At 39.4% G+C, this 20,214-nt stretch overlaps 2 protein-coding genes across 5 annotated transcripts in view; both read left to right on the plus strand.

Moving 5' to 3' along the window:
• The window catches only part of LOC114153742 (AP-2 complex subunit beta), a 32,077-nt gene extending 25,854 nt beyond the window's left edge, over positions 1–6,223 (plus strand). For all 3 annotated transcript variants that reach the window (XM_028032489.1, XM_028032491.1, XM_028032492.1), the window contains 2 exons: positions 4,192–4,346; positions 4,853–6,223. In XM_028032489.1, the coding sequence (XP_027888290.1) occupies positions 4,192–4,346; positions 4,853–4,927 (230 nt within the window). In that variant the 3' untranslated portion in view covers positions 4,928–6,223. The remainder of the gene's footprint in view (positions 1–4,191; positions 4,347–4,852) is intronic.
• Positions 6,224–16,505: 10,282 nt separating this feature from the next.
• ins (preproinsulin) lies at positions 16,506–17,992 on the plus strand. 2 transcript variants are annotated; one of them, XM_028032520.1, is made up of 3 exons: positions 16,506–16,650; positions 16,735–16,930; positions 17,645–17,992. In XM_028032520.1, exons 2-3 carry the CDS (start codon positions 16,747–16,749, stop codon positions 17,812–17,814), a joined length of 354 nt encoding a protein of 117 aa, XP_027888321.1. In that variant the 5' UTR covers positions 16,506–16,650; positions 16,735–16,746; the 3' UTR covers positions 17,815–17,992. The 2 variants fall into 2 exon arrangements, with proteins under 2 accessions (XP_027888321.1, XP_027888320.1); XM_028032519.1 differs by lacking the exon at positions 16,506–16,650 and having other exon boundaries at positions 16,657–16,930.
• The last annotated feature ends 2,222 nt before the right edge of the window (positions 17,993–20,214 follow it).

Consider the following 20,214-nt stretch of genomic DNA (forward strand, 5'->3'; position numbering starts at 1 on the left):
ATGCTGGCGTCAGTTAAACCAAGTAGTAAATACAATGGATTGAATTGTGTGCAAACAGAGAAAATCTTATCTAATTCACATTTTATTATATACCAAAAATGTTGAATTTCCCTGCAGGACCAGTAACAATGTGTAAGACTACCAATATTTGCTCTACATTTTAGACATAGTGGCGAGAAGCTTGCATTGAACTTACTTCGCTGAGAAGGAGAAATGTGCTCACGGTGTAAGATTTTCAATTGCATGGCCTTAACCCGATTGCAAATACTTAAAGACTTTGCATTCTTCCAAGCCTCGTCCCACCCCTCCTGATTTATTGCCCACTGCAATTCCCTACGGTGCTTTTATTGAATTTATTACTTCCACAAGGCTGAGTGAAGAATCCATGCTCCTGGCAGTATCCATATCAATAGCAGGAATGGAAAGACTTTGGAAAAAATTATTCCATTTTATTATTATCTGTGGGAAATTCTGATGAATATAAAGAAGCGTAAAATGATTTAAAAGTATCATTAATTTCGGTGGGGTCGGTTGTAATTACCTGTCGAGTATTTTGAAAACTAGGTATTATACGAGAGTTGACCTGACGCCGTAACTGATGTGCCAATAAACGGCCAGCTTTGTCGCCGTATTCATAATATGAACCTTTACTGTGTAAAAGTAAGCGTTCAGCTTCTTTGGTAGAAATTAAATCAATCTCTGATTGAACACCCATACGCTCTTTAAATAATTCTGGTGAGGGACTTATGGCATATCTTTGATCAAGTTTAGCAACGGCTATTGCCAATTCAGTAAGCCTCAAGTTATGTCTTTTATTAGACAGAGATGTGTAGTAAATTATTTGTCCTCTAAGATAGGACTTAAGTGTTTCCCATAACAGTGAATGAGAAGTGGAATCATTCTTATTAAACACCAGAAACTCATCAATTGCATTAGAAATAAAGTCACAAAATTCTTCATCTGCCAGTAAAAGAGAATTAAACCGCCATAGCGGTCGACTACGTTTATAAGAAGTCAACTGAATATCTAATAATAAAGGAGCATGGTCTGATATCATTATACTCAAATAATCAGAGGAAACTACACATGAATTGAGAGCTTGGTCAATAAAAAAGTAATCAATTCTGGAATAAGAGTGGTGCACCTTGGAAAAGAGAGAAAATTTTTTACTGGTTGGGTTTCGGGATCTCCACGGGTCAATAAGACCACTCTGCCTCATGAAATCAGAGAATGCTTGAGCCATTAAAGATTTAGTTAATTTTCGGGGATTAGATCGGTTTAGCTCTGGATCAATGACACAATTTAAGTCACCCCCTAAAATTAGCAAATGAGAATCCAAAAACGGGAGGCTACTCAATAATCTATTTGCAAACTCAGCATCATCAATGTTTGGAGCATATATGTTCACCAGAAGAACCTTTTTCTGCATCAATACTCCAGCAACTATCACATATCTGCCATATTTATCAGCTATAACATCAGTGGGCGAGAATTGTACTGTTTTACTAATCAAAATGGCTACTCCTCTTGATTTGGAATTAAAATCTGAATGAAAAACTTGATTCATCCAAGAGCAACGTAACCTGTTGTGATCCTTAATGCAAAAATGAGTCTCTTGTAAAAACACTACAGAAGGTTTTAACTGCTTGAGGTGGGAAAAAACTTTTGATCTTTTAACAGGGTGACCCATGCCCTTGATATTCCAGCTAATGAAACGAAGAGATGTGCCTGGTCCTGCCATACCGGGGTCTACAGTGGTATTAACCATTTAAGAAAATAAAAATAAAAACAACCATAAAGAGCTGAGATGGTCCTCCCCACAACCCATACCCAAAAATAAACCCATAACAAAGCAACACCCAAAGTCTCCATAAAAACAGAACAATGGAGACAGCAGTGTTATACACGGCAGTAGTTCACAATAAAATGTGAACTCGGAGATGAAGCAGAGCGAACAAATACAGAAGTGTGTTTAACAAGAACTGCCAGAGGTTAGCCAGGGGACCTCTGGCTAACCTCCACCAACCTCCAAATTAGAATACTAGTATGTGCATTATTATGCTACTTTAAGATTATTTCTATTATCTTGCAACAAGATTGAGAACCTTAAAATCCCTATATAATGGAGAAAAATACTACATAACAATAAACATCAGTGTAGATGCTCACAAGCGTTATTAATTTCTAAACTGAACGGGATGTAACCATATCTTTAATATCCAAGTGATGTAAATAAGCCTCAATTCTGACTAAAAGTTAAGAACTATATATTCACCCTAACAGTCTATGACCAGGGCTCATTAAGAGCAAATAGGAATCACTCAGAAATCAAAGTTTGAACGTATTGCTTTGCGTCCTCGGATGCAGTAAACTCCTTTACTACTCCACTGTAAGTAATGCGCAGCTGCGCTGGGTAGAAAAGTCCGTACCTGATCCCTTCCATGCCACGAAGTAGCCGCTTTACCTCATTGCAGGCTGCTGCAGCCCGGGCAACCTTAGCAGTGTGATCCGGAAAAATCGATATAGTTCCAGCTCCGACTTTAATCCGCTGGCGCTCCCTCGCACGACGTAAAATATCCAGACAATCACTGTAGTAATGAAGCCTGCACATAATTATTCGAGGTCGTTCGCCTGGTTTGGGTTTGGGTTGGAGAGAGCGATCAGACCGGTCCACCAGCGGTTCCTTTTCCAGCCCGAGCACTTCCTTCAGTAGCGCAGCCACGGCGGTAGGTGAGCAGGAGTCAGCGCCCTCCTCCACGCCGATGATCCTGATATTGTTGCGGCTTGATCTTGACTCCAAGTTCTCACACTTGTCTTCCAACATGGTGACCTTAGCCGTAAGCTGCTCTAGAGTAGTTTTCATACCGGTAATGTCATCAGTGCAACCCGTGAGCGCCTCCTCCACGTCCCCCACCGTGGCCGTTAGCTTAACCAGCTTAGCATCAGTAGCAGCATAGTCACTTGCTAGATGCGTCTTCACGGCTTGTACCTCAGCTTTAATGGATGACAACGCATCTCCAAGTACCTCTTGAAGTTCCTTCTTAATAATGCCGGCGATGTCTTCTTTCAAAGAGAACAGTAGTTCGAGCTTTAGGGTATCGGCGTCTGGGTTCATCTGAGTCGGAGCGGTTACAAAACATGGCTCTAGCGGCAAAGAAGCCGAGGCCTGTGAGCATGACTTTAGCTGCGTCTGAATAGTACGAGATTTTCCCTTTCCTGACATTGCTACGTGGTGCAAAAGTATATATACAGGACAACAGAGCAATAAAGTAGATAACAAAGACTTAGTTTACGATGAAAAGCACAGCTGAATAATAATTTTAAACGAAATTGGCAGGAGCTACCACCACCCACGTTCTACTCCATTGACCGCTCAACAGCGACCCGAGGTTCAGGTTTTAGATGTTTCTCTGTTTCTATGGCTCAGTTCACTAGAATCAAAAAAATGGTTCATCAGCAGGCCTCTGCAGAACTGGAAGATGTTTTCAGTCAGTTATGCTGGCGCAGGTAGACAGATGTGATGCGTTTAGAGATTAGAAAAAGATTGGGTTTTTAATCTAGTCGCTGGTCAGCGCTGATCAACCTAAAAATCTACTGAGTGTAATCAATAACTTATTTCTCTGTGAATCTCTAAGACTTACATTAACAACAGATTTAAAGTTTGAATTCTTCTGCGGTTTTACTGATCCTGAATTTTGAAGATATTCTGCTCAGTTACTGTTCTTAATTCTTCATTTGTCATATAATGTCATTTTTAGGTCCTGTCTCGTGTTAAGTCCAAAATCTTACTTTCTGATTTTTTTTTTGTTTTTTTTGTCTGTCACCCACATGCTCACCTTTGGATACTTTCTTTTTATCTAAACTGTTCAACTTCTTTGTTTTTGTTTTATGTAGAAGGGCTGTTAATTGTGCTGTTTCCCTCACAGCCATAAAAAAAATCCATGGTGGCTTGCAATATGAGATAGATTTAGAGCCTTGCAATCTGAAGGTTGCTAATAGATATTCAATAAAATCCTCTTAGAGCTAGTTGACCCTGTAGCAGTAGATGAATTTTGACAAAATGTTGGTTTACTTAGTTGTTTTAGCCTCTTGTTTTTGTGTATCTGTTTATTTCCTTAGTTTATTATTACATCAAGCTTCATAAGTTAAGGTGTTTCATAATATGGACTGATTTTGATTCTGGTCTTTCAGACACAGTGTCTGGCAAACTACAGAATAACAACGTCTACACAATTGCCAAAAGAAACGTGGAAGGCCAGGACATGCTGTACCAGTCACTCAAGTTGACCAATGGCATTTGGATCCTGGCTGAGCTCCGCATTCAACCAGGGAACCCCAATTATACGGTACAGAATATATGTACATGTCGTACAGAGATTTATTTTTAGGAATTAATCAGTTTTACATTTGTATTCCCTGCAAAGTAATTTCTGTTAATTTTTTATTAGCGATGCTGCATATAAACCAACCTTGAAGGTTTAACCTGAAAGAAGCAGCAAAGCACTCATATGTCTGAGAATTCTGTGTTCTTTTTGTAAAAAGTAGTAGATTCCTACCATAAATGTACTTATATGCGTTTCTAGAAAAGGGTTGTAAGTATTCGCCTATTTTAGACATCTGCAGGTGGCGGAGCACAAACACCGGGGGTCCACTGTATTTGTTTCTTTTCAAGTTTTACTACTATTTATTCTACAAATAGTTTTCTCTCTTCTGTAGTTCTGACACCTTTCTTTCTGTTTTACAAATGAACTAAGCTATACATACAGAATTTCCCCCCTAAAAATAGGTGTTAAAACCTTCAAATATGAGAGGAAATTATATTGTTACTTTTTTCTTTTTTTTTTCTCCCCAGCTCTCTCTGAAGTGTCGGGCCCCTGAAGTCTCTCAGTACATCTACCAGATGTATGACTCCATCCTGAAAAACTGAGCTCATGGCTACTCTCCTCCTTCCTGAAAAGTGGCTGTTTATTTTCTGTGCTTGTAACCAACTGCCAGAACAAGATAATTTAAAAAGTAAATGAGAAATAATAATCTGAAATGTTAAGTGCATTTTCACTTTGAAAAGTTATTTTCAATCAGTTGAAATTATTGTGGTTGACATATTTGCATCTTCTGTTGTTTTGGCAGTCTGGAATCGATGCTTATATCTCTGAGTACACTCTCTGTTTATGCTTGTGTCCTAGTAAAAATGCTGACCATTCCATCCTTAACTCAGTGTTCATGTTGTGATTGATAGTGAAACTGTCCTGAGAAAGCTTCAGTGATGCCATTTTTTTGTTTCCTCTGCTTTAGATCTTCCTTTTTTTTGGATCTGCCTGTAGAATACTGTAGTTGCTTAATTGCTTGCCATTATTTTTTGTGAAGCATCACAAGAATCACAGTACACACACAAAGCACATATTAAATAGGTTCACAAAAAAAGTGTCAAGAATTTAGAGGCAAACAGTAATGTTTTTTATAATAAAACATAAATTGTTGCAAAATGACAAATGTTAGAGAAAATGAAGAATTTAGTTGAGTAACATCTTGACCTCTAATAAGTCAGATTTATTGACTACAATTGGGTGTTTGTTGCTTGTTCTCTACTGCCATGTGTTTGATCTAAATAGTGATTCATTAAAAGTTACTTTTTATGCATATGATGTTTTGCCTCATATTGAACTTTTGTCCAGCAGCCTGTTGATAATTTCAGCATTTAGTTCATGCCTGATAAACATCTTTAATCTAAAAGACAAAAAGCACCTTCTTAATTTGACCATTAAAATAATCACATTAGCTGTTTTTCCCATACATTTTTATTATAAATATTGTTGAAATGCCTTTTTTTCCTCCAAACATCTGTGCATGGCTTTGACATACATTTATTTCTAGTTCATCAAGTATCTACCTCCATGTTTTCTTTTCTTTGTTTTTGTAATGTGCATTATTTATCCTTTTTCTCTTTCGAATACTGTTCTTGTTGTATTCATGCCAGTTTAAGGTTGTAGCGAGCCAGCCAAAATCCAGCTCATAGGACCAAGTGTTCACTGAACTGAAATGCCAGGTTTATGTTTAATAATGTCTTGTCCTCATGAACTGACTAATGTCGGCATTGTGTGGTTCTTGCACCCTCAGGCACAGAGCTGTAGTGTGGTACAATAGTTTAGTGTATGTTGTGTAGCGAATACAAAGCTTTTATCACACTGAAATTTAAATAAAGAATTCCCTCTATTCCACAAATACAGATGAATTTTGCTGTTTTATTCATTGTATGTGCTTTTTGTCTTTACACATTGAAATATATGAGACAGCATGAGCCCTGGGCAATTTTACATAAAATATTTTTGAAAATCAAGAAACTAAAAATGAATTGTGATAACTTTAACACTGTATCGCATGGATCCGTTGTGGCAGTGTTTCAAAGCCCAGTTAGCTTTGGTGGAGTAGGCAGTTCATCAGTCTCATAATCTGAAGTTTGTAAGTTCAACCCTCACACAGGGCATGTTTTGGATTTCCTCTCCAGAGTTCACAAGCTGCTCAAGCCTTTGCCAAGTGTTTAGTAATGGAAAATTTTATAATGTGCTCCTCACCCCTCTTCTGATTTAGGTATTTCTACATAGTCTTATGAAATTGGTCAAGCTGCTCTCACATAGACTTCTACGGTGTCATACAACAGCAGGGGAGAGCTCCTTGATCCTGGAGAATATCTGTTACTTCCCCAACGTAGATCTTATCTGCCCTCTTTAGCATGACAGAACAACCTCCTTTCCTTAACAATAGACAAATGGCAAGATCATCTCTGTTGGGCTCCACAGAATTCCTGGTACATCACAATCAGGGATTCACACCTCTAGTCCAATCAAGTCTCTCTTCTCTGACCAGAACCTATAAAAGGAAGCCAGATCCACTGTTAGTCAGAGCAGACTTGACAGACTCCTTTGACTCTATTTCTGTTCTCACCTTGCAAGGTTTTAATAAATGTCTTATTTCTTCTCATCCAAACTCTTGTTAAAGTCATTTCTTCCATGAAGAAATGACTTTAACCATGTCACCATGTTGGAACCATGTCAGTCGTGGTTCCAACATGACAGACATAGACAGCAGGGCCGGCCCAAGGCAAAGCAAACTAAGCAGCCTCTTAGGTCACCAGGGCCACTAAGGGGCCCCCTCAGAGGAGCTGATTTATTTATTTTTTAGTAATAATTTCTATGTCATTATAATATCAATACACACAATTTCAATATGAAGTATTTTTACAATAATATATATTTGATAATGTATGTATAAATCATTATTTTATGGATAAAAAGAAAAAAATAAATTGCTCCTGGGGCCCTCTGGTGGCCGCAGTAGATACCACACTCTTCGCCGGTGTCATGAGCTGCTGTGTAATGTGCAATGTGCATACAACCGTCCAAAGCTCTGGTCAGAAGTTAAGTAAGCAAAACAATGTCTCTAAAAGAACTTATCCTTCGGGGAGGGAGAAAAGATAAAGGTTTGTTTTAATGTGTCTTGGTAATGTAACGTACAAGATTTGTTAAGCTGCTAATAGAAAATCTCCTTGGTAGCGACCTGGAACGGTCCAGTTCAACAACCAAACATTTATGCTAGGGTCTTTGTGTTTGTGTAAAACTGAGTTTTAACTTTAAATGAGTTGATTCTCCTGCTTGGCTCTGTATATTTCTGAGGTGTTTTTGGCTTCAAAACGCCGTGTTTGATAACTTTGACAACAATAATTAAAGCTTCTCAATGTTTGACATTGTTTAGCAAAATGTTTTTACGTCAGGCTACTTAGCTGCTACATCGATGAGCTGCTCTATGCTGTAGTTGGGGACATGTTTGCTGTTGAGCATATTCATTTTGTGGCTAAAACAAACATTATTTTTACATCAACTTCTAAGTTATGTGAAACTTCTGTAAAAATCATTTGAAAGCTCAGAATCAGTCCAGTACCAATCCACATTCTCAGGGGAGAAAGACTCACCTGTTATAAATTCTATTTTTAGATATTGGAGTAATGCTTAAGAGGAATGTATTGCTGTGCAAACCCCCCCCCCCCCCCCAGGTCTCTCACTCTCTACTTCCTCTTCTGAGAGGGGAGATGTTCTACCAGCTATCAGTCTAACTGGTGAAATGAGTTTCCTAAATCTGCTGGGATTTACCCTGTCTAGAACTTAAGTAAACTCTGTTTAAACTGGTGTCGAGAAAGACTCGCCTGGTTTCTGACGGCCTACATTCAGATGCTCCAACCTTCTTCCCCCTGTGAATTAGCCAGACTTAGCAGCCTGCAGCCAACTAGTTTCACAGAGCTCACCTGTTAACGGTCGCTCTTTCTCTTTATTACAACTTGCATTTGTTATTGAACCAGGTTGGTTTTAGTGACTCGGGCGAGTCCCAAGGATGTTGTTTTACATATAGTTTTGGGCTAATAGCAAACTATAAAACATTTTCCAGCTTTTCCTCTCCAGAATCAAACATCACAGCTATTTTACAACCATCAAAGAACTTTGAGGTGACTCATTAATTAATCTCAGGGATCTCTGTTGGTCTGATGAGCTTTCGTTTCTGCATGGATGGTGAGGTCACAAAGGACTTGGGTGCTGGCAGGAAGAGTACTGACTTAGAGCGGCAGGTCTTGGGTCTTAGGGTGACTTCCTCATGTGTGTAGCGGTCCTCAGCTTCTTGCCTTGCGCCTCTGAAGCTCCCTTCATCTTGTCTCACAATCTTTCTGGTCCGTTGAGATGTAGACGAGCTGAAGGAAGGCACCAGTTCTTCTTTGCCTTTGTTCTTTGTCTGCCTTTGTCTTGGCCTTGAGCTTGGTCTTTGGGGTCTGAACCCAGCCGATGAGAGAAGTGCGATTTGAAGCCACATGTTGCGGGGCTGACGGGTTGATCCCCATGCGCCGGACAGTCTTTGGCTCTTTGGCCCCGGCTCTTCTTCAGCTGCAGAGTTCTTTGTCCATCTCGATCTTGGCTCAAAGCTGCCTGGAGGATCCAACCAAAGATTCCTCTTTTGCACTCATCTTTTATAGGGTTTATCCACCCTTCTGGTGTGTTTACATTGGCTAGCACTGTTTCTGTGCTTGTTTCATTGGCTGACTGCTTGGACAGATGATCTCATATCCATCGTTGTCTTATAGACATTATACTGATGCCTGTTCTAATGACCCAGGGTTGCTCAATGGTCCTCATAGTCCATTGCCTGCACAACCTTTTCTTTGAAAAGTTTAAGTTGTTCAACAATCTGTTTCCAAATAAGGCATTGATCATCTCTGCTCTTCTGTTAGTTCCCACTTTTCCCCTAACCTTTCACCTACCATCTACCTCCAACACAACATCAGTGATTTTTAATTGCAGTTACATGTTTTACACCATTTCAAGTTCAATGTCAAAATCACATTTAGAAGTTCTTTAGCTTCTCTGATTTAGCATTCATTTATATATATATATATATATTTTTTACCCCTCCAGGGGTCTTTTGTGGGCTCTAGTGTCCCTTATATGATAGTAGGCTGACAGGAAACGGGGAAGGAGAGGGGCAAATGCGGCAAATGTCGTCAGGTCCGGGAGTCGAACCCGCGACGCGGCCGTCGCGGACTCAAGGCCTCCAAATACGGGTCGCGCTAACAACTACGCCACCACGGCACACCCATTCATTTATAATTTTATAACCATAACATATAAGTTAGTCTTATTATAATCTTAATGTGAGTTATTACAGATGTTTTCTGAAAAGAAACCAAGAATAATCCATGATTCTAATTATTTGATACCAACGTTACTTGTTTTTTTTGTATTTCCACAAGTGTAAGTGTAAGTATTATCATAAGTAAACCAATAATAATATAAGTATTTTACTTTGAATCTTATCCAATTACTCAAAATGTTTAGATTTAATTCTTTAAAACTGCTTTGAAATAAGGAATAGTCTCAGCTATTTTTATAAATCTGCAGGCTGGAAACTTACTTCTCTTTTTTTTCCTTGAAACCTGCTCTTCCTGTTTCATGACTCTCTCTGTCTGATTATGATTTCTTATGATTAGATAGAAAAAAGACGTAGAATTATAGCAAAGTTTTCAGGAGACAAAAACAACACACAACCAGATTTATTTTATTGAAGTTTAAGTCTACTGTTGGGCCTAGATGTCACTTGTGTGATTAATTTTAAAGGTAACTTTACTTATTATTACTGTTAAACTAAAATCTCCAGCATGGGGAAGTGGGATGAGCTCGGGTTTTCTTGACACCCCCTCTTCGAGGTCAGACCTTTCACATGCTGGGAGTCCATTGCCCTCCTGCAGGTCTATGTCCTTATCCCCTAGAAAGAGAAGAGGTTCGTCTGGGATGTGAAGATGCAGATTCTTCATCCTCAGTTGTCACAGAGGGCTCAGTATAGTCATCAAAACTCCACTTGTCTTGACAGTATTTAATGAAAGAATGTCATGAATATGTGTGTATGTATTCCATCTTAAGTAGAGCTGCACCGATTGCAGTTTTCTGGCCGATCCCTGGTTACCGATCTCTAAAAAGCTTGACCTGCCGATTTTGATTTTGGCTGATATGAATATTTTTTGTCTGAAATGTTGCTAAATATAGCAAGAATGTCACAGTGAGGTGAATATTGTTAACTGTAAACGTGCAGACCTGACCTGGTGGGTTGGTCTGTCAGTCAAACCTCTCACTGTAGAGCACCAGAGGACAGAGACTGATTTTTAAACCTTGGCTAATGAAGATAAGATTAGGGAATAAGATGGGCTTCACATGGAAGTATCGGCCAATCACGATTCCATCGCTGTGTTCAGGGAAGCGCTGATTAATAATCAAGAAATAAATATCAAGCCTGGAAACTTGATATCGTCACGGACTGAATGTTATGTTTTTAACATAATCTTTGCTTGTCTTGCGGGGTGCAGGCGGTTGCCACGGTAACAGGTGTGCTTAAACTACAAAGAGAGAGAGAGTAAAAAGGTAGGAGTGGTTTTGAGTTGATCACCTGTTCGGGTTATTTTACCTTTGTTTCCCTTTGCTGTGGCTCATTACAGCCGCTGTAGTTTCTAAACGTTGGACTAATTTCCTCGTTTGTTTGTGAGTATACATCATTCACAACAAACATCAAATAGAACAAATATATTTCATAAAATTTTAACAAACAAATGGCTTCTACCGCAGTAATTATGTGAAATCAAATTAATTATATCCCAGCTTCAGAAGATTTGCCTTTACCTTTACAAAGCTCTTTGGTTCCTCCTGTCAGTCTGTAGCTTCTCATATGGGCTCTTTGCACCTCAGCTTCCGCGTTCAGGGAAAAGCGGCTCAATTGTTTCCGATCTATTGAAAAAGGCTCTTTACACTGGGTGTTTGCAGGGCTTGTCCAAGGTAACAATTAATGATGTACATCGATCCAAAGCTCCAACAAGTAAGCTGGAGAAAGGTTTTAATGTACGCCTCATTATACATTCATAGATACAAAGGTGAGTTTTAATTTCTTTAAACTTTGTGGCTAACATTAGCTTTAGCTTATGCTAGTAGGCAATATTCTCAGACATTTGTCTTGTAAAAATGTGCTATTTAAGTATTTAAACATTTTTCATCCACTCTAACGGACAATGTTTTACCTTGTTTTCAAGTATATTACGTGCGTTTATTGTCGTTAGTGTCAGAGACCAAGTAACGGGGATTTTACAGGCTTTTTGCTTCTGAAGCCTGAGGAACAACAAGCCCATAGCTTAACAGTAGAGCAGCTCTGGTGTCAGAGTTCTAGTTCAGCTGACGGTTCAGGTTCAGTTGTTGCTTTTAGAAAAATATGGCCGTGTTCCTTAATGTCTCTGTGTTATTTCGCTTTATTACTTTTGCATGCTTCTTGTGAAGCAGGACAGTGTTTACAGCAGGAAAATCAGTTGCTCGGCTGTCTGGCTCTGGCCTGTTCTCTCGTTCCCATAAACTCTCTTTCAGGCTGAATACAGAAGTGATTCCATGGAAATAACACAGGAGGCTCCTTTACCAACTTCTTTAGGCTGAAGAAGTTGATCCGGAGTGAAGTGAAGGCTGTAAACTTTGCTGTGCGGCGTTAGCTTTAACTGGTAGCAACGAATATTTACAAGCCACCGTCTTCTTAATTCAGGACCGCTTGGAAATCCATGAAAACTTAAAAGCCCATTATATTAGGAAGACAACAAAGTGCATAATATTGTTTTATTTGCGTGTGAAATACGACTTTGTCTTTTCTAGCTGTCACGGTAACTCAAAGCGGAAAAAAGAGAGCCGCATTTGCACATGCGGTTGTGACGTCAGCGCAGCAGGTGCAAAGAGCCCATTGAGGTCATCAAACCAAATTTCAGATCTACCATAACTGACTGACACCTGCTGGCCTCAGGTTTGCAACCAGCTTGTGACTGAGAAACCAGTAACCTTCTCCCAGATGATGACATAAACTTGTTAGTTCCTCTGTCCATTGTAGTAGCTGATATGTTGTGAAAATCCAGTAGAAATGATGCACTAATTGAGCCATGTTTACATAGAAACAACGCGCCCGAGACTTTGTTTGTGAGACTTGCGGTGACATGGGTCGGTTGTGGGCGGAGCTTGGTAAGGTCCATGACTCTCTCACGTGACCTCACCACTCTATTCGTTGCTATTCAGAGGTGCTATATGCTCCAAACCATAGAGATACTGCTGGTCAGTATACATCATTGATGAGGAAGGGTGTGTGACTTGGCTGATTTTTCATGAAATCAACAACAATTTCTTTTGTTTGGTAACATTCAGGATTAGATGGTTTGTATCACACCAGTCCACCAGATGTTTCAACTCCTCTCTGTAGGCCAGATGAAACCCACCACTGTCGTATTATCTGCATACTTTAAGACATGGTTCATACTGAACTTAGCATGGCAGTAAAGGGTCATCAGGTTGAAGAGCAGTGGGCTCAGTACACAGCCCTGGGGGGAGCCAGTGCAGAGGGAGATGACCCTTGAAGTATTTTTCCCATCTTTCACAAGCTGTGGTCTGTCTGCGAGGAAATCCAGCAGCCAGTTGCAAGGGGGGAGTTGAGCCTAAGGTTAGCTGGTTGGCTCACCAGGTGCTGGGAGATGATTTTGTTGAATGCTGACACACGGGGGGTCAGACCTTCAGTTCTTGAAACTCCCCACAAAATAATCCCTCATAAAAATTAACCTGCTGGACAGCAAACAAGGTAAAAAGCTGGCTGTGTCTGATGGAACCTGTTTCTTACAGCCATATTAAACACAGTGACAGATTAGTGGATAAGACCAAGTTAGCATGTTGCTTACTTATGTCAATGCTAAATTATTCTTCCATCAAGCACAACCAGTTTATAGTTAACATTATAAGTTAACTTTTTAAACAAATGACTTGATTTAATTTTTTCTTAATTAAAAAACAAACTGGAAATCTGAGGTGTTTAGTTTGAGTCAACAAAAGATTTTCTTTAACATTTTTAAGTAAACATGTCTTTTTATATTTCAATCTTATAAACTTAAGCATGGTGATTTTTTTGAGTAGAGTTGATAAATCACAGCTCTAAAGTGTGAAAATCTGGTAAGATTTCTTTTAATTGATTGACAATTCTAATATATTAGGGCTGTCAATCTATTATATATATATACTGTATGTGTGTGCATGCATTACAAAGTACATGAAACACATCTCTACAAAAGTATTCCAAGTTCTATCTTCTAAGACCTCCATTAACATTTTCCAGCCCATTGAGTTTCCATTGAAAGTAACAAACATCCTCTCACAAAAGCTCCGTCAGCACCTCAGTGACATCCATTAGGTAGTGTGTGTGTGTTTTTTGTACAAGCACATAAGATCTTTTTCTAGTGTAATCACATACCTTCTGAAAACTATAGGCTTTATAGGAATCATTATTATACCAAATTGCCCTTATGTGGTTTAATAGTTTGAGCTATGGTATAAATTAAGTTTGTCTTAAGGTTAAAGCTACTAGCATACTTGTAGTTCTCAATGTTCAGACAAGTGTTGGGCTTTGGCACAAGTAGGGAGACTGACATGAAAACCTATTCAAAATCCTAAATAAAGTCCTAGAATTTGTGTGTCCTACAGGAGAAAACTACAAAAAATATTTTTGTGAATAATTTTTTAAGCTTAGTTTTGTCACGATGTGGTGTGGCGGTGGACCCAAACGCAGCAGGCAGTAGACGTAGAAATAAATGAATGTTTTAATGAAGAAAATTAACCAACAGAAAATCCAAAAACAAAACAAACTGGAAACACAAGGGAACAACAATCAGGTTGATGAGATGGACTGGCGAGCTGTGACTGGGTTAGAAGAGCTTAAATACTGGGAGGTAGTAAATGGAACAAAGGCCTAGCTAGATGAGAAGAGTGATTGCAGTAGTTGGCACAGGAGCTGGCCAAAGGGATGAAACTGGGAACTAAAAATACTACTTACTAAGAGTAAGGAAAACCTGATGAACTAGGAGAGAAAGATATGAGAGAACCTAAATTAAAATAAGGCTGATCTAACAACAATAAGAACTAAGGAACATAGAGCTAGAGAAACTAGGAGATCTAAACAAAGAAATTACCTTAAGGACTGAAAATAAGGAAAGCAATAAGAATTCTTATTTCACTAAATACCTCAAATAATATCAAAAGGACCATGAAGGGATAAACTAAAGTGAACTAAAACATGAAGCTAAATAAAATGAGAAGCAAAACTAACCCAAAAACCCAAAGTCCTGACAAGTTTACCACTAAGCTAAATTTAGTTAACCACTTTAAATACAAATAAGAAAACTCTAGCACACAGACATTTTACTCTCTGCTTGTTAAATATTTTTTTTCTGCTCCTTACCTGTTTATATATTAAATGGTTGAATGAATTTCAGTTTGTTTTATACATGGAAAAAAATACTTTTGTTTTCCTGCTTTATACTTCTTACTTTATCTGTGCTCCATTCATTTAAACCAGGGGTGCCCAAAGTCGGTCCTCGAGGGCCGGCATCCTGCACGTTTTAGTTTTCTCCCTGGTAGTACCAAGAACCTTTTCAGCATGTCAGTGTTCTTAGGCCTTCTAATGAGCCATCATTTGATTCAGGGAGAGAACTAAAACATGCAGGAAAACTGGAGGACCGACTTTGGGCACACATGATTTAAACAATCGCAAATAAATGATCCATTTTGTATAGAATTGCCTGCCTTTCTGTTGCAAAGGAACACTAGATTCACTCTGAGCAACGTTATTCCAGCTCTTTAGAGGGCCAGCAGTATGCAAAATCTTTTTTTTTAGATTTGCATTATGTGTATAATGTTATTCCCTCATCAAAAATATACCTGGAGAGTTGCCTTGATTCTTTATCTGTTTGAGAAATCTTTTAAGCTCTATGGAAGCTATTCAGCTGTGCAAAATGCCTGGGTGGCTGCAGTTTCTATGCTTCTGAGCTTCAGCCTCACAGAGCACCCTTCTCTCACTCAGTTCCTTCAAACTAGTCAGCAAAATTTAGCAAACATTTGGTGGAACTGCGCATCTTCTGAGCTCATTATACGAGCTGCTATTCAGTGAAACTCTGGTGAAAACGTTAAAGTGTTAATAGAGGAGCAATGTGATATCCTGAATTTGAGAAAGAACAGGAGTTTTTAAAGAGATAGAGATCCCATTTCAAGGCATTAAATTATGAAGTAAAATTTCTTTTAAGTCATATTTGATATCTGCAGCACTTTTCTAATAACTGAAGGTAACACAGTTACTTGATTGTACTATAAAGTGGCACTAGGTACCTGGAAAATACATAATATTGTCCTTTTAATAAATCTTTGAAATAAAAATATGTTGTAGAAGGCAAAAATCCTATTTCACTGGTCCCTGGTGTAGACTAATCTTTCACTAATTTAGTGTAATTAAATCATAATTGGGTTTTTCCAATTAAAAATGTAGCGAGGACATGAAGAAAGCATTATTGGTGTTCCTTATAATCTGAAGGTAAGGTGAAAAGATTCTTAATAAAACTACTAAATAAACAATTTTTGAAGCAACAAATCCCAATCATTGCCACCTTTAAGTCCTAATTGTATTTATATCTTGTTTACTATTTCAGGCCAGAAAGAAAAACAACAAAAACACTTATCAGATAAAAACTGATTAGAAATCCAAACTCGGAAGGGATTGGATTCAACTTCTTTAACTTCAGCAGATGGAGCAGAAGGTTATTAGCAGATCAATATTTGTCAGTATGAGGTGATTGGATTATTTTGGCTCATTAGCTCTTGTTTGCTTTAGTAAGTGCTGGAACCACTCAATCAGAAATACAAAGTGGTACTGAGCATATGCTGACCAGCAGCTTAGTTCACAGACGTCACACCATCATTATAGTTTCTAAGTCTTTTTGGACTCAGTCAGACTTACATTTATTTACCTTTAAAATATGTATTTGCTTACATAAAACAAGTGACATGAAGAGCATTTTCTGTTTGTTTTTATCTTGAACTTATGCCTTGAATTGCTTCATCAGATGCATGTTTCCATAGTAAAACTAAAGAACTGAGAAAGTGGGGTTGGGCTTGTGTTTGAAGAAGTGTTGGGTTATAAAAGGAGGCGACTCCTTTCATTCTGCCTCACACTAACCTGCTCTCAGCTGCCTTTGCTCTTAGTCTTCATCAGAGCTTCACCTCCTCCTTAGACTCACGACAAGTGAGTGATTCTTCTCCACCTCTCCTGATGACCCCCTCTTTGTTTTGCTGCTCTTGTCTAAAGAATCTGTCTGTGTGTCTTCAGTTCTCCTCCGGCATGGCAGCATTGTGGCTTCAGTCCTTCTCTCTGCTGGTCTTACTGGTTGTATCGTGGCCCGGCTCCCAGGGCGTTGCACCGCCGCAGCATCTATGCGGTTCTCACCTGGTTGACGCTCTCTACCTGGTCTGTGGGGACAGAGGCTTCTTCTACAGCCCCAAGAGGGATGTGGACCATCTCCTGGGTGAGACATCAAAATTTTACCACTTTTATTTGTTGGAGAAAAAAAAAAGTAACCCCCCCCCCCAGCTTTTTAAGTAAAGAAACAAAATAGTAACTCTAAATGCTCTAAGCAGGACTTTTGTGTTGGAAATCACATTTTTAAACAGTTATTTGGCTCTTTTATGTGCAGTGTATTTTTTAATCCCTTTATTATTTTTGTGAATATGTTATATCTGTTTATAAACATGTTTTGTTCCAAGCAAGCTTTTCAAGGGGTTTCTTCCTTGTTGCCATGCATATATTATGTAATTATTCTGGTCGTCTGTGACTCTTTCTCAGATGACCATTATTTTAGTCACCTGCCTAAAATAATGACCTAATTCATTTTTTTGCCAAAATCACTTTTGGCGAAAAACGACAATGGCAAATAACATAGAAAAGTGACAATATCCTTATCTGTGCTCTTATTTGTGGTCCTCTGAACCCTTTTTTCAAGGCTTCAAATTGTGAATCCATTGTGTCCCACTCAGGTTAGGATGTTCAGTTCTGTTTCCTTCTTGTGTTGGATTTTAAAATATATGTTATTTTCTTTATATATTGTTATTACTAATGTGATAGGTGACTGTTACCTCTTGTTTAATACCAGTCAACAACATGCATCAGTACTCCCCCCCCCGTGTTTCTAGTCAATGATTTTCTATTTGAACCCTTTCTTCTCTTTGTTTTTCTCCTCCAGAGTTCCTCCCTTCAAAGACAGGCACAGGGTCGACTCATGGCGGTGAGAACGAGGTGGCTGAGTTGGCCTTCAAGGACCAGATGGAGATGATGGTTAAGAGGTCAGGCATCGTCGAGCAGTGCTGCCACAGGCCCTGCAGTATCTTTGACCTGCAGAACTACTGCAACTAATCGGCGTGCAGACAGTCCATGTGGAGCCAGTGACTGAGCGCAGTTTGATTTGTTGGTTAATTTAGAGTGAACCTTATCTTAGTAGCGTGAATCTCTTCCAGAGAACCGTCTGCAGTCAATGACCTGCTGAGAGATGGATTATTTTTGCAAGAAAATAAAGTTTTATGATTTGAGACAACATCAGGGTACGTGTGTTTTCTTATATGGACTTTTATACTTAAAAAGAAATTTGTAAAATGTGTCCTTCGTCAAATATTATTTCGGGTAATATTTATTAGCATCCCTGGTAAGAAATATGGAAAAAAATACTTCTTTTTTTTCTCCAAATCATTATTTACAAACTCCCACCTTCAATTTGAGTAAATCTAAATAATGCTTGCTTTTTTTTTTTTTTTACTTTATATGAAATCTTGCTTTGTCGTTAATGTGTGCATTCCCCGTATGCCAACAGGACAGCACTTGGATTTCATTTATAACATACAATGTTGGACTTTATGACTCTTATCCATTCCTCTTTGCCAAATTTCTGTACAGTACATCATCCTAGATTGTTTTTAATGCTTTATTCTGCAATTGGCTGCCCAATACCCAAACAGTCACATATGTTCCCGCAACAATTCTTATGTTGTAAAAACCGAATTCAAAGATGAGCAATTCTCAATTTCTGACAGAGCTTGCAGTTTATGACACTATTCACTCTAAAAAGGTCTTGGTTTATAGACGAGAATAAAGCCCACAGCATCATAGATCCTCGACCAAACATAACCTTAGGCATAAAGGCTATTTCCAAACATCTATTTTTTTTCTTACACCAAATTCACCTAAAGTTTTGAAAAGCTCAATCTTGGTCTCAACTGACGAAAGGAAATGACTCTGTGTAAGGGTCTAGTGGAAATTAAACTTATTTAAGTTTTTATAATGTTGAGACAGAAAATACATTTTTCCAATAGAATAGAATATTTTATTAATCCCCAACGGGAAATAGCTCATTTGTTATTTGTTGACAAGCTACTCCATGCAGATATAACCATAAATATATTTATATAAATATTATATATACTCTCATAATACACAAGATTATTACACAAGAAATCGTGTGTTTCATGAGAGTTCAATGTGAGAGACCAAAAAGCTTTATTTCAGCGAAAGAAGTGAAAAACGGACAATCTGTGAATTCTCAGAACTACATTCAATTTTCAGCCTTATTAGCTTTGGAACAGCATAGAAATGCTGAGATGCAGTAGTTCTGGTTGTTTGAAGCTGGAACCAAGTCTAAATTTTGAGTTTCATGAGTTTTGAATGTAAAAGACCAATAAAGCGTTTTCTCGGCGAGAGAAGTGAAAAAGTGACAATATGTAAATGCTGAGATGCAGTAGTTCTGGTTGTTTGAAACTGGAACCAAGTCTAAATGTTGTGTTTCATGAGTACTGAGTACTGACCAAAGACCTCAATGATGAGTAAAAACATTGGACTTTGTGTTCCCTCGCCCAGACGCGGGTCAACGGGGCCCCACTCTGGAGCCAGGCCTGGAGGGGGCCACGACAGCGAGCGTCTGGTGGCCGGGCTTTTTCCCATGGAGCCCGGCTGGGCTTAGCCCGAAGAGGAAACATGGGTCCACCCTCCCATGGGCCCACCACCTGTGAGAGGTGCCAAAAGGGTCGGGTGCATTGTGAGATGGGTGGCGGTCGAGGGAGGGGACCCTGGCGGTCCAATCCTCAGTTGCAGAAGCTGGCTCTTGGGACATGTAATGTCACCTCTCTGGTGGGGAAGGAGCCAGAGCTAGTGTGTGAGGTTGAGAGGTTCCGGCTAGAAATAGTCGGTCTCACCTTGACACATGGCTCTGTTTCTGGAACCAGTCTCCTTGAGAGGGGCTGGATGTACTTCCACTCTGGAGTTGCCCAAGGTGAAAGGTGTCGGGCAGGAGTGGGCATACTTGTTGCTCCCCATCTCGGCGCCTGTACATTGGGGTTTACCCCAATGAAAGAGAGGGTAGCCTCCCTCCGCCTATGGGTGGGGGGACGTGTCCTGACTGTCGTTTGTGCTTACAGGCCAAACGACAGTTCAGATTACCCACCCTTCTTGGAGTCCCTAGAGGGGGTACCGGAGAGTGACCTTCCAGGGGACTCCTGTGTTCTCCTGGGGGACTTCAACGCTCACGTGGGCAATGACAGTGAGACCTTGAGGGGCGTAGTTGGGAGGAATGCCCCCCCCCGATCTGAACTCAAGTGGTATTCTGTTGTTGGACTTCTGTGCTCATCACGGATTGTCCGTAACGAACACCATGTTCAAGCATAAGGGTGTCCACATGTGCACTTGGCACCAGGACACCCTAGGCCGCAGTTCGATGATCGACTTTGTCATCGTTTCATCGGATCTGTGGCCGTATGTCTTGGACACTCG

Source organism: Xiphophorus couchianus, chromosome 11, assembly GCF_001444195.1.
Source record: "Xiphophorus couchianus chromosome 11, X_couchianus-1.0, whole genome shotgun sequence".
Classification (NCBI taxonomy): Eukaryota; Metazoa; Chordata; class Actinopteri; order Cyprinodontiformes; family Poeciliidae; genus Xiphophorus; species Xiphophorus couchianus.

Bases quoted from the DNA above. Each gene is read 5' to 3' on its own strand.
- ins (XM_028032519.1), top strand. From the start codon at position 16,678: ATGACCCCCTCTTTGTTTTGCTGCTCTTGTCTAAAGAATCTGTCTGTG. The intron at 16,931-17,644 runs GTGAGACATCAA...TTTCTCCTCCAG, and splicing joins GGATGTGGACCATCTCCTGG to AGTTCCTCCCTTCAAAGACA.